This window comes from Melanaphis sacchari, unplaced genomic scaffold (genome assembly GCF_002803265.2).
Source record: "Melanaphis sacchari strain LSU unplaced genomic scaffold, SCAv2.0 Contig64_pilon_pilon, whole genome shotgun sequence".
Lineage (NCBI taxonomy): Eukaryota > Metazoa > Arthropoda > Insecta > Hemiptera > Aphididae > Melanaphis > Melanaphis sacchari.
In genome coordinates this window covers 2,102,042-2,116,086 of record NW_020271462.1, presented here as the reverse complement: position 1 = coordinate 2,116,086, position 14,045 = coordinate 2,102,042, and the positions used below count along the sequence as shown (strand labels likewise).

General features: G+C 26.0%; 1 protein-coding gene across 1 annotated transcript in view; it reads left to right on the top strand.

Moving 5' to 3' along the window:
• LOC112600394 (breast carcinoma-amplified sequence 3 homolog) overlaps positions 1–7,233 on the top strand; it is a 44,649-nt gene extending 37,416 nt beyond the window's left edge. Inside the window, exons 6-7 of the mRNA XM_025347588.1 lie at positions 5,140–5,946; positions 7,095–7,233. Coding sequence (XP_025203373.1) covers positions 5,140–5,946; positions 7,095–7,233 — 946 coding nt within the window. The remainder of the gene's footprint in view (positions 1–5,139; positions 5,947–7,094) is intronic.
• Positions 7,234–14,045: the final 6,812 nt, after the last annotated feature.

Genomic DNA, 14,045 nt, shown 5'->3' with positions numbered 1-14,045 from the left:
TTTACTGATTTATGTTATTAATTAATTTATACCACAATTTATTGATAAATTTAAATACCTATTATCTATCTCACCAGTTTAAAGCAGGATTCACAGTTACATCGCTTGTTGTATAGTGTCCCTTGTATCGTATTTTTATTGGCTTATTATTTGCTATGATCTACCGGAAGTTGAACTGAGCTCAACTTTTGAACGCGATACGACAGACGACGTAACTGTGAACCCGGATTTACTTGACCTGACGTGTAATTACAGCGTTTAACAATACTTCATGTAAAATAACCGTGACCAATATTAAACACAATAATATATACCAAACTCAGATTACCAAAACTACGAAATACGTCGTGCACTACTCGGCGAAAGTGGAAAGCGTCTTTAATCAAACAATCATATCATCTAACAACGGTTCTGACTTCTGTTTATCGAAATTAAACACACAAAATTATGCCACTTCCTGGCGTTTGCGATATTTCCTCATGTTTATTCTTTCATTTAGCATACGAATAGACAACATTTTACCACGTTATTAAATATCAAACCTTGTTTATGTTTTTCGTTATTGAATTTGCTCCATATTATGTTAAATTAGTTACCTACCACATTTACCATTCATTGCATTAATAAACAATTTCTCGAATTACTTTACAATCAAAATAGTTACCTGCTCGCAAAGACATGGTTAAGTTAGACTATGCCGTATAGTCTATACAGTACCTCGTTCTTATACCATGTATATTTGTACATACTGTACATATCGTGATAACATTTACACAATATTTATAGTATATTGTACACTGCATACAGTCGTCTATCTACAATTAATAGCGGTATAGTGTGAACTGCACATTTTCATAAATTATTCGCAGTAATCTCGCGAGCGTGAAACCACAGAATGTTCGGCTTTTCGTTATTAGTAAAACAGTAGCCGTGGGACGTTTTCGTCACATTTGTTACGCCACGGTCATTTGGCTCTATATCAATAATTATTAAGCTTGATCATCATTTTAATATCGTTTTCACTTTGACGAATGAGTAGATAAACAAGTGGTGTGTAGCAGTGCATCGTAACCAGGAATATTGTAGATAGCTATACACGTATTTTTACTGATATCATTTTCCAGACTGATGTTACACATCGCTCGTTTCATTAAAAGCACATGTTGGGAGATTGAGGCGCAGTGTTAAGTCAAGACAGACGTCACTCTTCGATTATTATTCACAGTTAGTTCCTCGATCAGAAATAGACGATATTCCATTCTTTTAATATGTGATACTTGTACACATAAAAGAAATTAATCATCTAGTAAAAGTATTATTATTTTTATTTTTGACACAAATTTATGAATATTTATTATTGTTAAAAAAAATTTATATTTAAAGTTATTAAGATTTAAAACGTAGAACATAGTAATAATTATAACTTTTAAAAATTATAGTTATACCTTGTAATATTAGAAGGAAAAAGCGAAAGACTAAGTAAGCTCTAATTGAATTTAACTTATTAGTAGGGCCCGGAACTTGATGACCTAAAAAATCTTTAAAAAATCACTCAAAAAAAGTATTAAAATGATATACAAACATAAAAAATGACCTTGAAAACACCAAAAAATAACATAACATTTTAAAAAATTACGTTTTTTTAAAATAATAAATCATCATTTTTAAATTAATATTTTTTTATTATTTTATACATCTAAATTTAAACAATGTTAATATTTTTATACATTAAATATGTTTTTTTTTTACAGACACGCCCTGTGTAATTAAATTTAAAACGAAGATAAAAAATAATGTCAGTAATACAAAATAATTACAAAAAATAAATCGGTATTTACTGTTTTTAGACAAATAGTTGAAGGATTGGGCTGTATGATACGTTAGTTTTTTCAAATATTTAGTTTTGTCAAAATAATATAAAAGAAAAATGTAAAAAATGTAAAAAAAATGTATCAAAATCAGTAAAATATAACCAAAAAATACCAAATAAAAATGATTCCATTGAATTTTACATAATATAAGCCACATTTCTATAAAGATAAGCCTCGTATAAACACATTAGAAAAAAAGATGCGAATTTTGATTTAATGCATCAAGTTCCGGGCCCTACTTATTAGATTAAGATTTGAAAATTCTAAGTTGAAAAAATAACAAAAATGTTGTGATGGTCGAAGATTTGTATACAAATGTATAATATACTGTGTTATATGTGGTATTTTATGTTATTATATATTTATATATTATGTATTATGTAATATTACTTACACCAACTCTATGCAGAGTGATTTTTAACAAAATAAAGAAAAAGTGATAAAAATCTGAAAGTTCACTATCGACAAATGGTTTTTAAATGATTTTTATAAAAGTCACTCAATAGGATATCAGACATTTTTTTAAACAAATAACAAAAAAAAAGCAAATGTTAAAAAGAACTTAGTACATTAAATTATATTACATACTACGCGCTATAATTTTTTTTAAAAATTAATTTATTATTATTACTTCTATTATTTGCATCGATTTCGTTTATTAAAAAGAAGATAATAGTTCAGCGAAGTTGCACCCTATGTGACTATGTCCCTGTCCAATTTGTGATATATATTTTTTTTTAATATCTAGGTAACTAGGTATAACTAAGTATCTAAATACAATAAATATATCAATATTTTAACATTAAAAAATGTATCACACATACCAATGCCAAATCTATATTTGTTATAATAATTATTATACTTTATAAGTAAATCAGTGTTACAAATATATACATTATATACTAATAATTTTATTTTATGATATAAGCATAAACTACTCTTGATGAATTTTATACTAAATTTTTAAATATTAGGTAATATTTTTATACAGATATAAGAAAAACTGATGTAAAATTTTTATTTAATTTTCAAGAATTTCAAGTCAGCAAATATTTTTTTAACTATAATTTAAGCAAAAAAAAAAAAAAATGAAAATTTAGTATGCCTATAATTTAAAAAGTGTTAAAATGATTTGATAATTTTATCAAATAATTTAAAAGATAATATAAAAATTGATGAAAATGTAAAGTATCTACTGTTATTTATTAATTTATTATTTTTGAAATACAAATTAAAGCATATTTACTGGCCCAAAAAGTATTTACAGACACAAATAAAAAAAAAAGATGATTGTAAAATCAATACATTCATCGCTCCGCTCAGAATCTAAAATTAATCTAGATTATATTGTACTTTACTATCTATTATATCTACGCTAATTTTTATGTTATTATTTTTAATTACTATATACATTTAAAATCCTTTTATAAATCTGTATAAGTACATACAAAATTTATGCTAAAGATTATCAAACATCACAAAATTGTATAAATATAAATCACAGTAATATTATTATTTAATTTAATATTCTATGTAAATAAAAACATCGTGGAATTTTATTTTTACTTCAACGATGATTAATCACCACGTTTAAATTATACCTACTATCAAAATCTGTATGTATAAACAAGTTCACAAATTATTACCGCATAAACGATAGATCTAATCATAGTAAACTATATAAAATGCTCTATGGTGGCAGTTATTTTGTACTACCATACTACCCTGTTAACAATTAAAGTTAATAATTATATTGTTTCATTTATGATTATGATCAATAATGACAATGATGTATTAATACATTTCTTATTTTATACTTTGAATATTCAATTTAATTTCAACGGTTTCGTGTTTAAGTAATTATGGTGCCTTCATCAATACAATGGACGATGACTCCTTCAGATCATATTTTAGTGTATGTATTAATAAGTAATTGGTTTGGTATAAATACATTTTCTAGGTTGTATATTATTATGTTGTCGTATATCGTAGTAAATAAACCTGATATCTCTTTAAGTTTACGAAATACTTTTGGTAATCTGCAGGTAAGGTAAATTATGAAATTCGTTGGGTTTTAAGTTAAAGTGACCACACGTCCACATATGTATATTTAAAATAGTGGAACAAACGATTTTGGATCTACTCTAAAAGTACTTCTATTTACAAAAATTGAAATGATTTTTATTTTTATTTTAATGATATTTTTGAGATAACTATATAATATTGTTACAGATCATGTAATATTTAGTATATTTTAAAACATATATATTGCACGGTGTGGTGGCACATATTCCAATTGGTTAATAAGACAAGACAATATGATTAATTTGAGGTCAGGGTAGATAGTGTGGGCATTGTATTATTTTAATTAAGACAATTTAGATATGATGATTACACGTCGCTCACTTCTTAGAAAAGTCGAAACTCTGAGTGTGCAAGAGCCGACAAGAATAATTATTATCAAAAAACATGAATCCTTGTGTCATTGGAAGTTACCACCACCACAATCGATTCTTTGTCAATCAACCATTTATAAGAGAAATATGGGCAAGAGCTTAGAGGCCGGTTGCAACACCATTCACTGTCTTGTTTATCAGTATTTCTGAGGCCAGTCGTAGCACTACTCACCAACATTTTGTACTTGCAATAGTGTATTTTTATATCTAAGTTTAAATTAAAAAAAGATTTACTTTATACTTGATATATATTATCAAGTATTTTCATTTTTGCGTTAATATATAAATTGATATTATCATTGGGACGCAACAATATGTATATTACACTGTGCAGTGCATTAATGAATATTAAAGTTCATGTTTTATGCTTAGCGTTGACAAAATATGTTTGTCGTCGTTTTTATTTTACATACATATTTATAAGTATGTATAAATACAGTGTTTACTAAGTCAAAAAAAGGAGAGATAATGAGATTAAAATTGAATTATTTGACACTAAAAATGTAATAAACGATGTCTCGTTAGCAGTTAATTTAGACAAGTAATATCTATTTAATATTTAAAAAAAAGACAATCTTGTTTTAAACGAGATGTAAGGTCATCTTACTTTAGTAATAATTGATTTATATAATTAATTATATCTAAAAGACTGCGATGAACCATGATAACTTTTAACGTAATTAAATACTAAAATTCAAAGGACAACATATTTTATATTTAATTTTTTTGTTAATATAGGTACCAAAGTTTATTTGATTTAACCAAATCAGTATAATTTTTTTTTTATTAAATTCTTCATCTTATGATTATAGTTATCCTATATCAAAATACGTAATATCACCTGTCAAGAAATTTCCCGAAACAACCGTCAAACGTGTTATCCAAAGCCGAGAAATAAGAGCCAACCAGACTTCTAGCACCATTCATCGCTGTAAAAAACCTCGTGTCCATCGTTTCTCCGAAAACTGCAGCAACCATCAGTATCGACGATCGCAACAACATTGTCGCATGGAAACGTACCCCACGAAACAGTCTCCGTATCATCGGTCAAATGGCAATAAATCACGATACGAGAAGTGTTGTCGATCCCAGATGCTGATACATTGTTCAGGGAATCAAGCGCTAAACCAGATTGATGAACAGGATGAGGATGTGGAGTTTGAAGAAGAAGTAGAGGGGGTAGATGAGAAAGAAGAAGAGGTGGGGGAGGAGGAGGAGGAGGAGGTGAAATTTGAGGACTTTGATTACGATGATGATGACGATAACTTCAACGATGAAGACTACAACGACGAAGACGAAGAAGAAGACGACAATGAAGATGAGTTTAAAGATTTAGTGTTGGGACAAAAACGGAAACGGTTGGACGATGTAGATGACAATTGTAGCAGCATGGCGATTGTCGATGACGCCACTACGTGTTGGGGACCGCAACTACTAATTGGCGAAAAAGAAAATCGCGTCACGCGATATTCCGCAAATGTCGTATTGCTGGCTCATGGCAACCGTTCACTGCATGTGCTCACGATCCAAAGAAACCAGGTGATTTCTATAGCCAGCAATTCATTCAATCGTTTTAGGAATCATCGATCATCGTCTACTACTATGATAAGTTATAAACTGTAAGTGTTCATCATTAATATATAATTATTATAGTTTATAAACATGATATTTATAATATAATGTAAATTTCATAAGGCTATTCTCTAACCCGTGTTTTGTACCTACGTGCTAATAAAAATAAATAAACAAAATATCGTTTATGACATAGGTAGGCACAACTAAGACTACATTATTATATGGCTACGGCCATCACCAGCAAAATTCTTCATTTAAAATCAACTTTGGTAGTCCACCCCTTACTCTCACTCCAATACTATCCGATACCAATACCACACATTTTAGAATTGAGGCGAAATGACAAAATATGTATTGGTTTTGTAACAACTTTTTTTTTTATGCAATGACACTTATATAATCCAAGTAAGTTATTCATATAAATGCAAGGCTTGCAAATGTTATAATAACGTTATATTTGACAAAAAGTAAGCCCGAAATTCTATGCACTCATTACTATTACCATCTTAATAGTTTTTTTAACTTTAAATACATATTTATTTATACTTAGATTATACAAAATTAAGTTAGATAAGGTTAGATCATTATATAGGTACTACTATTGCATGTAATTGAAATTTATATTATTCTTTAAATTACATAATGCATAATAAATATTATTATAAAGCATACGATTTTAATAATATTGCTACAAATATATTGTGGTATTTTACCGGCTTATAAAATTTTAAGTAAAAAAAAATATTAAAGAATAGAATTATTGCATTCAATTAGATTCCAAAAAAAAGTGTACGCATTATAATACTACATAATATTAGTACCTACCTCAAAAAAACTTCTTTGAATGTTTTTTGAATTTACTCTAACTAGATTTATTGGTAACTAGTAAAACAAATTTGACCTAATACATGTGTTGGTGTGTTATGCAGTCAGATTTTTACCGCAAGTAAATTAAAAATTATTCAATTTATTTTAATTTTAAAAGTTATCCGACCAATAATAGTTATGCTGCTATTAGAAAATAAGTTGTGTACATTATTAAATAATATGAAAAATAAAATCAGTAGAACCCTCTTAAGAATAATAAATAGTTTTAAATAGCTAAACTATAGTCTATAGCCTAACTGGCTTTGTATAACGTCACGGTTTAATACTTTAACATGTTGAAATTGTTTGTTATGTTTCGATTTAGACCAGGTGGACAATTTATTTTGACAGAGGATGAACCAAAAAATTATCAAAATAATGCCGGAAATACATGTACTTGTCCCGACGACCAACAATGGTATTCGGCAGCAATCAAGCATTTAATTACACAGTTGACAGTATGAAAAAATTTATATAATTTTACAAATATGAAATAGTTATCATAAAAGTATTACGTTATAATTAAATATCATAACCTTTAGGCTATTAGTACTAGACATTTTCGTTAATGTTATTAAATATCTATATAAAGATTGAACAACAATTTAAGTTACAAGTACTAATGAATGATTATATGGGTATTTATATAATTTATAGCAGAACTATTATTTTTTTTTCATTTAAATACATAATAAAATTTGTATAGTTAAACTTTATAAATTTTTTTACTTGTATGATATAAAACTTTAGTAACATTAGATGGTTAATAGGCTAGGTTAGGTTTGTCGTATCTCTTATATTGAGAAACACACTAAAACTTACAGCATCTTACCCTAGAACACTCTAAGGCCTAAGTTAATGGTTAAATTATCTAAAATTAAATTTTAATCTAAATTCTGTCAACACTGTTAACTTAAAGCAAGGTAAATTTATCGTTTTATGTCCATTCTTTTTAGACCTTATGAGTTATAACTATATGATTTTAACATCTCAGTCATGTTATAATTGTTATATTGTAAAGATAAAAGTCAAACGATTACAAGAAAAAGTTTAATTACCTATACTTTTTGGTACATTTAAACATTCAAAATAAATATATATTATAATATTTCATCAAGGTCCACGTACCTAATAGTCGTTTGTCTCTTTATCTAGTTATAACTGCCACATATACAAACACGCATCTGTCGAACTCCATAACAGCATTTCCTTGCATGCTTTAGCATTAAACAATAAAATATTTTGTCGTCTTAATTAGATTTATTTCTGGCCCCTACTTATGTCAGTAAGTATCTCGTGACTGATATACATACTTTATTTAACTTATATTATTATGTCCTTATAACGCATATGTATTATGTTACATGAATAGATTTTAGTAACTAACAATTATTGTTGATAATGATAAATATCATGAAATAAAAATAGGAAATTTTAAAATCATAAACTATAAATAGATATCAAAATTTTCTAAACATGTTAATTTGATAAAGTAGCTAATAAATTATTTATAAAAGTAGGTACCTTCCTTTATACTATCTGGTCTGTAGACATACATATTCTAACATGCCTTACATACCTAGCTGAATGTTATCATTTTAAAACAATATAATATCATAATATCGTTGTTAATAATATTTTTTATTTAACTAAACATTATGAATATCAAATTACCTACAATTTTAGATATTAAGAGCATAAATACTATTATTTACTATTAATAACATTTGTATTTCTAAGAATATTTTAATAAACATTTATTCGAACCATCACAAAATATTTAATAATTAACATAAATTAATAATCTGTTTTTATTATATATAATGAAAAAATGTTTTAATAAATGTTTCATAACCTAAACATTTTAAGTTTTTATTCTAGAATTATTTTATTATATATTTATATTAATAAATGTTATTTTGAACAAATTGCATATTATATAGGTAATACTGTAATAGTAATTATAATATTATTATTTATTCCATTCAATATTACAAGCTACCTAATATTTTATTTTTATATTATTAGTATCTATTAGATTTTGAGTGCAGCGAAGAATGTATTATATTTTAAAATCAGATGTGGTGTTTTTATTTTATTTTTTGTCAGAAGATATTTTCTATTGGAAAAATGCTCTAATCTCAACTTTGATGAAAGATTTTGTAACCAATTGTATCCAATTAGTATTTAAGGGAGTGAAAAATTGAAAATTTTCTGTTTATTAATTACTCCTTTCCAAGTCGTGCACAAGTATTTCTACAGTTTTACTTATATACTCTTATTCGTTATCCCTTCCCTTCCGGTGCTGTTCTTCACTCTTTCGATCTCTCGTTCACTATTTTCCGGGCTTTTATGCTAATATATGATTTGAATACATCGGTAATAAACTAATAAACAATATTCAACTGCTGCAGATTCGTGGCCCGGCGACTACGGCGATGACGATAATGGAGAAATCCAGTGATGACCAATCGCAATTCGTGCTGCTGGGTAATTGGTATCGAACACAACAAGACGATGACTACAAATCCTTTCTGGTAACCAACGGCACTCGGTGCCACCGCCACCGACCTAGTAACAACAACTATTATCCGTACAAGCCGGCGCACGTCAGTCGCAGATTAGCCGGTCACAAGCGTGTGTACGCCGTACCGGATGCGTGCCGATTGTTTCCGGGTACTGAGTCCACGTTTCGGCTGCAGACACCGCTCGTTAAAACTAAAACTGCTACCACCAAAACCAAAACTGCCATCACCACCACCACCATTACCACCACGTACAAGTGCAAGTTCGTTCCGCTGGCGCGGCTGCACGAGAACAGCCGTATGTACGGACCAGTCTTGTCGTCACTCCCGGCTGTCTTGTCCGGGTAAGTCGGGTGGTAGGCAAAGTATAGCTGGCTAACACAGAAATTTAATAAACAGGCACATTGATGTTAGAAAAATTACTTACCTATACTATAAAAAATTTAAGTATAGTTTTTATTAAGGGTACATTAAACGTTTAAGAACAATTTGATATTTTAAAAGCAAACTGGCCAAATTCGAAAAAACCACATTTGGTTAACAAAAGAACTTGTATTTTCTGTTAATTTATTTCAAGACCAGAATAGCTTAACTATATTATGAAATAACTATGATATTTTATTGTTAGGTCTTTGTCATATACTTACCTAGTGACCTAACCACCAATATCAATACGTATAAATAGATATAATTAATTAAAAAATTAACAATCTAAAATAAAAATGTTTTATTGACAAAAAGAACATCAGTTACTTATATAGTTACAATATAATGTATAGTTCCTTAGTTCTTCTTACGGTTATTTTATAACAATATAATAATTTAAAAAACGTCAATGTTGGTAGCTATATCTAACCGCTCTGCTGTATTCAGTTAAATATCAACTGTACTTCAATATTGAGTATAATTTTCTTCACTGTTTAATGGATGTGTTAAGTTAGAAATCAATGAAATAGTAAATCGTATTATTATATATATATATATATATGGGGAAAAATTACCATAACCACCACGTAAAAGTTAAATTTTGACATGTTAGCGTGGTTGTACGAAAATAGCCATCTGAGACAGAAATTATTATTATTTCAATATTTGACTATAAAAAAAAAGTCATTATAATTTTTACAATATAATATATATATTTGACCAGATACCTATTTTCAAATCTTAAATATTCGATAAATATTATTAATTTATACTGCATAGTTACATAATAGTATTTTATTACCAAAAAGTGATTATCTATTCTATAAAGTGCAAATAGTGGATAATCTTTTTTCAAAAATAATTAACTAAACAATAACATATTTCAGTGACTCTGTATACAATAAATGAGTATTATGTTAGGTGTTAAGGTTAACTTTGAATACAGATTACATATAAATTAGGTAATCAATAAAATTTTCATTCAATGTTTTTGAAAAACATTAATTCAACATACTTACCTTATCTACTAGATATATAAATATAACCAATAGAGTAGTTATAATAGGTAAGTAAGTAAATTTAATGGAAATATAAATATAAAATAGGTAAATATATCATAAAATACCAATAAGTATACTAAGTTATATAGGCTAATCATCTCTACTTAGAATTTTTTTAAAGAATGATTTATCATTGAATTTAAATTTAGCATAAACTATTATAATATGTGCACTATAAATTAGTGAACTAGGTACTCAATAACAAAACAACAAAGTACACTTGACATCTAATGTACAGCAAAGTGATAATCTACTTTCTCCCTTATTTATAAATATGCATATACCCGTCTATCATATCTTTAAATTTGTTTCCTATGTCAATACTTTTTTTTATTTTACTCTATAAATTTATGTGTCCTGGAATACGTTGGAATTATCTTCAAGAAACAATAAGTATTTTTCTTTTAACTTTATCTTCATTTGCTTTTCCTAGATACAGATAACACATAAATTATATTAATATTTTAATAATTATTGAAAGATTCTAATTTGAAATAGATAATGAACTAATGTATGGATTAGAAAACAAACCAACCATTACAAAGTCATTTGTACATTTGTATTTTTTTTTTTTACAAAGAATTAGTAAATTTAGTAGGTAGATGGGCGAGTACATTGAGTGGCATAACATTATAACAAGATTGCTTCTTGAGTTTAGCAAACTCAAATCGCCATTAATAGAAATCTACTAACCCAAATGCACATAATTCTATATTTATTATTTTTTTTTTTTTTTTGTATACAATAAAAGTAATTTCTGAGTTCAGACCACCTAATAGTAATTAAATATTTTAATATTAAAAACTATTTATTTTTCAGCATGAACTTGATTTGCTCACCATAAGTTGACCTCATTATTTCATCATCAGATGTAAACAAATGGACATGATTCATTTTTATCTGTCAACAAGTACCTAATTAATTTGACTCAGGTATGGTCAGTAATAATAGTACTCACCTATTATCATACTTAGATAACCATTGTGGTTATGCCATGAAAGTATTATTTTTTTTTCATCTAATTATGTCTAATAATTACATAATCAAATATTTTGTAATTATTTATTTAAACAAATATATTTTATTATACTATGTGTTACTACAGTTTTATCATACAATTAGCTTAACATATCCTTTTAAAGCAATACTAAATTTAATATTATGCTCTTTTAAATAATTAAAACCTACCCTTTGTACTTTTCTACTGTACCAAGTAAATATAATATTAAAAAAAAGAATAAACATTTATTAATCATTTTACATTTCTATAGAACAGTTATTATGATGCTTCATAAATGTTAAAAATATATATTTTAAGCTCTTATAAATTCAATATTATTAATTCATAACATTTATGATTAATTTTGAATTAAGATTTACTTATTTTTAAACATACAGCATTTTGTGTAGAGGGTTTAAAAAGAATTCACACCAAAAACACATCATAAATGTTATTTATTTGTGTATAGTAATTAATCTATATTCTATAATATAAAAATAAATTATTTACTTCACAGTCAATAATGAATAATTATAATATCAAATAAAAGATATAATTAAGATGTATGTCACCCATGATATCTACTAGCATACAATGTTAATAAGTAATTTTTCAAATTATTAATAGTTATTTTTAAAATTTCTGATTAAATTGAATCTTGTATATAAAACAAGTAAACAACTTTAAATGCCATTAAAATATAGATTTTTAACAGAAAAATAGGATAAAAATATAAATAAAGAAAAAAGTGTCCATTAGAAATAATAGAATTACTGTAACCATTTTAATATTAAAATGATTAAATACTATAAATTTATTTATGATATCACGTAGTATTCAAAATAAATTAAATTTTATTTTTATCATAAAGTTTAATACATAATAATAATTTTGTAAGTAACAAGTAATTTATAATTAATATGCATGCGTAATTGTTTACATTATTATCTACATGATACATATTTTACTTATGGTTGACAATTTTACATAGTATTTTTTACTTAACTAATAATTTAATACAAATAATTAATATACTGTATACAAAATACATTTTTGCATTTATTAATTAATAGTTAAAATAAAAATATTTTAATTATGTGATATAATTTTTTTTAGGGATATAATATAATATGTATCTAATTTTAAAAGCTATAAGAGAGAAAACTGTTGAAGAAGTGATTTAGGCTGTATTTAATAACTGTTTCATATCATTTAACAGGAACTTATAAACATTAATAGTAATACAATATGAATTAATAATAGGCAATAAGAAATTAACAAAATAAATGTAATAAAAATTAAAAATACTGTAGGGAGACAACACACAATATAAGAAAATAAAACGCATTGCTAATACTGCGTGAGTAATTTGGTATTTTTTAAGTACTAAATTTACATAGTTGAGCAACTCTTAGTATTGCAAAATAAAAATATATATTATTACATAATAGATTTTAGTCTAATTTAAAACTAAGGCAACAGGACACTATGAGTGGAAACATTTTGGAATGTTTGTATTCCAATTATTATTTATATGATGGCACAAAACAATAACTTATATGCAAATAAAAAAAAAATAAATATATTCCATTTATACTATTTATGGACGGCCGACACATTATAAAGGTAATACAAATTAATTGAAAACTATGTTGAATAAAAAAAAATAAAACAAATTGGATAATTCTCTAAAGAAATAAAATATGAATTAGAACTATTGTTTATAGGCTATAATGTACATGCACGGTAAGATAATTAAAATGATATTTTTTTAAATTAAATATTACTTATTTATGTAAAATGATAACAAGAATAAACATGACAAAAAGTATAAAAGAATGATAAACAACAATAATAAATATGTGTTATATATAGTGGGCCATAGTGTTTTTAGTTATTAAGTATTAGAAATAAAGACTAAGCCCAACCCTAATATATATATATATATATATATAATAAATTGTTGATTTAAGGCACTAATTTTATTCATAGCAAGTGGTATATTTAATTGCGTAACATCTTATAAAAAAATTATGTACCTACATAAAATGATTAGATCACATCATATCACAGGAAAATTTAATTTAAAAATAAAAATGTATCTGAACAATTACAAAATATTTAACACACAACATTTAATAATCTGTTTTTATATAAAATAAATTGTTTTGGTAAATTTGTTATAGCCTTGCTTTTAAAGCTTTTTTTTTTTTTAATTTTGTTGAAAAATAATTAAATACTATATTTGTTCAAATGATAACCCA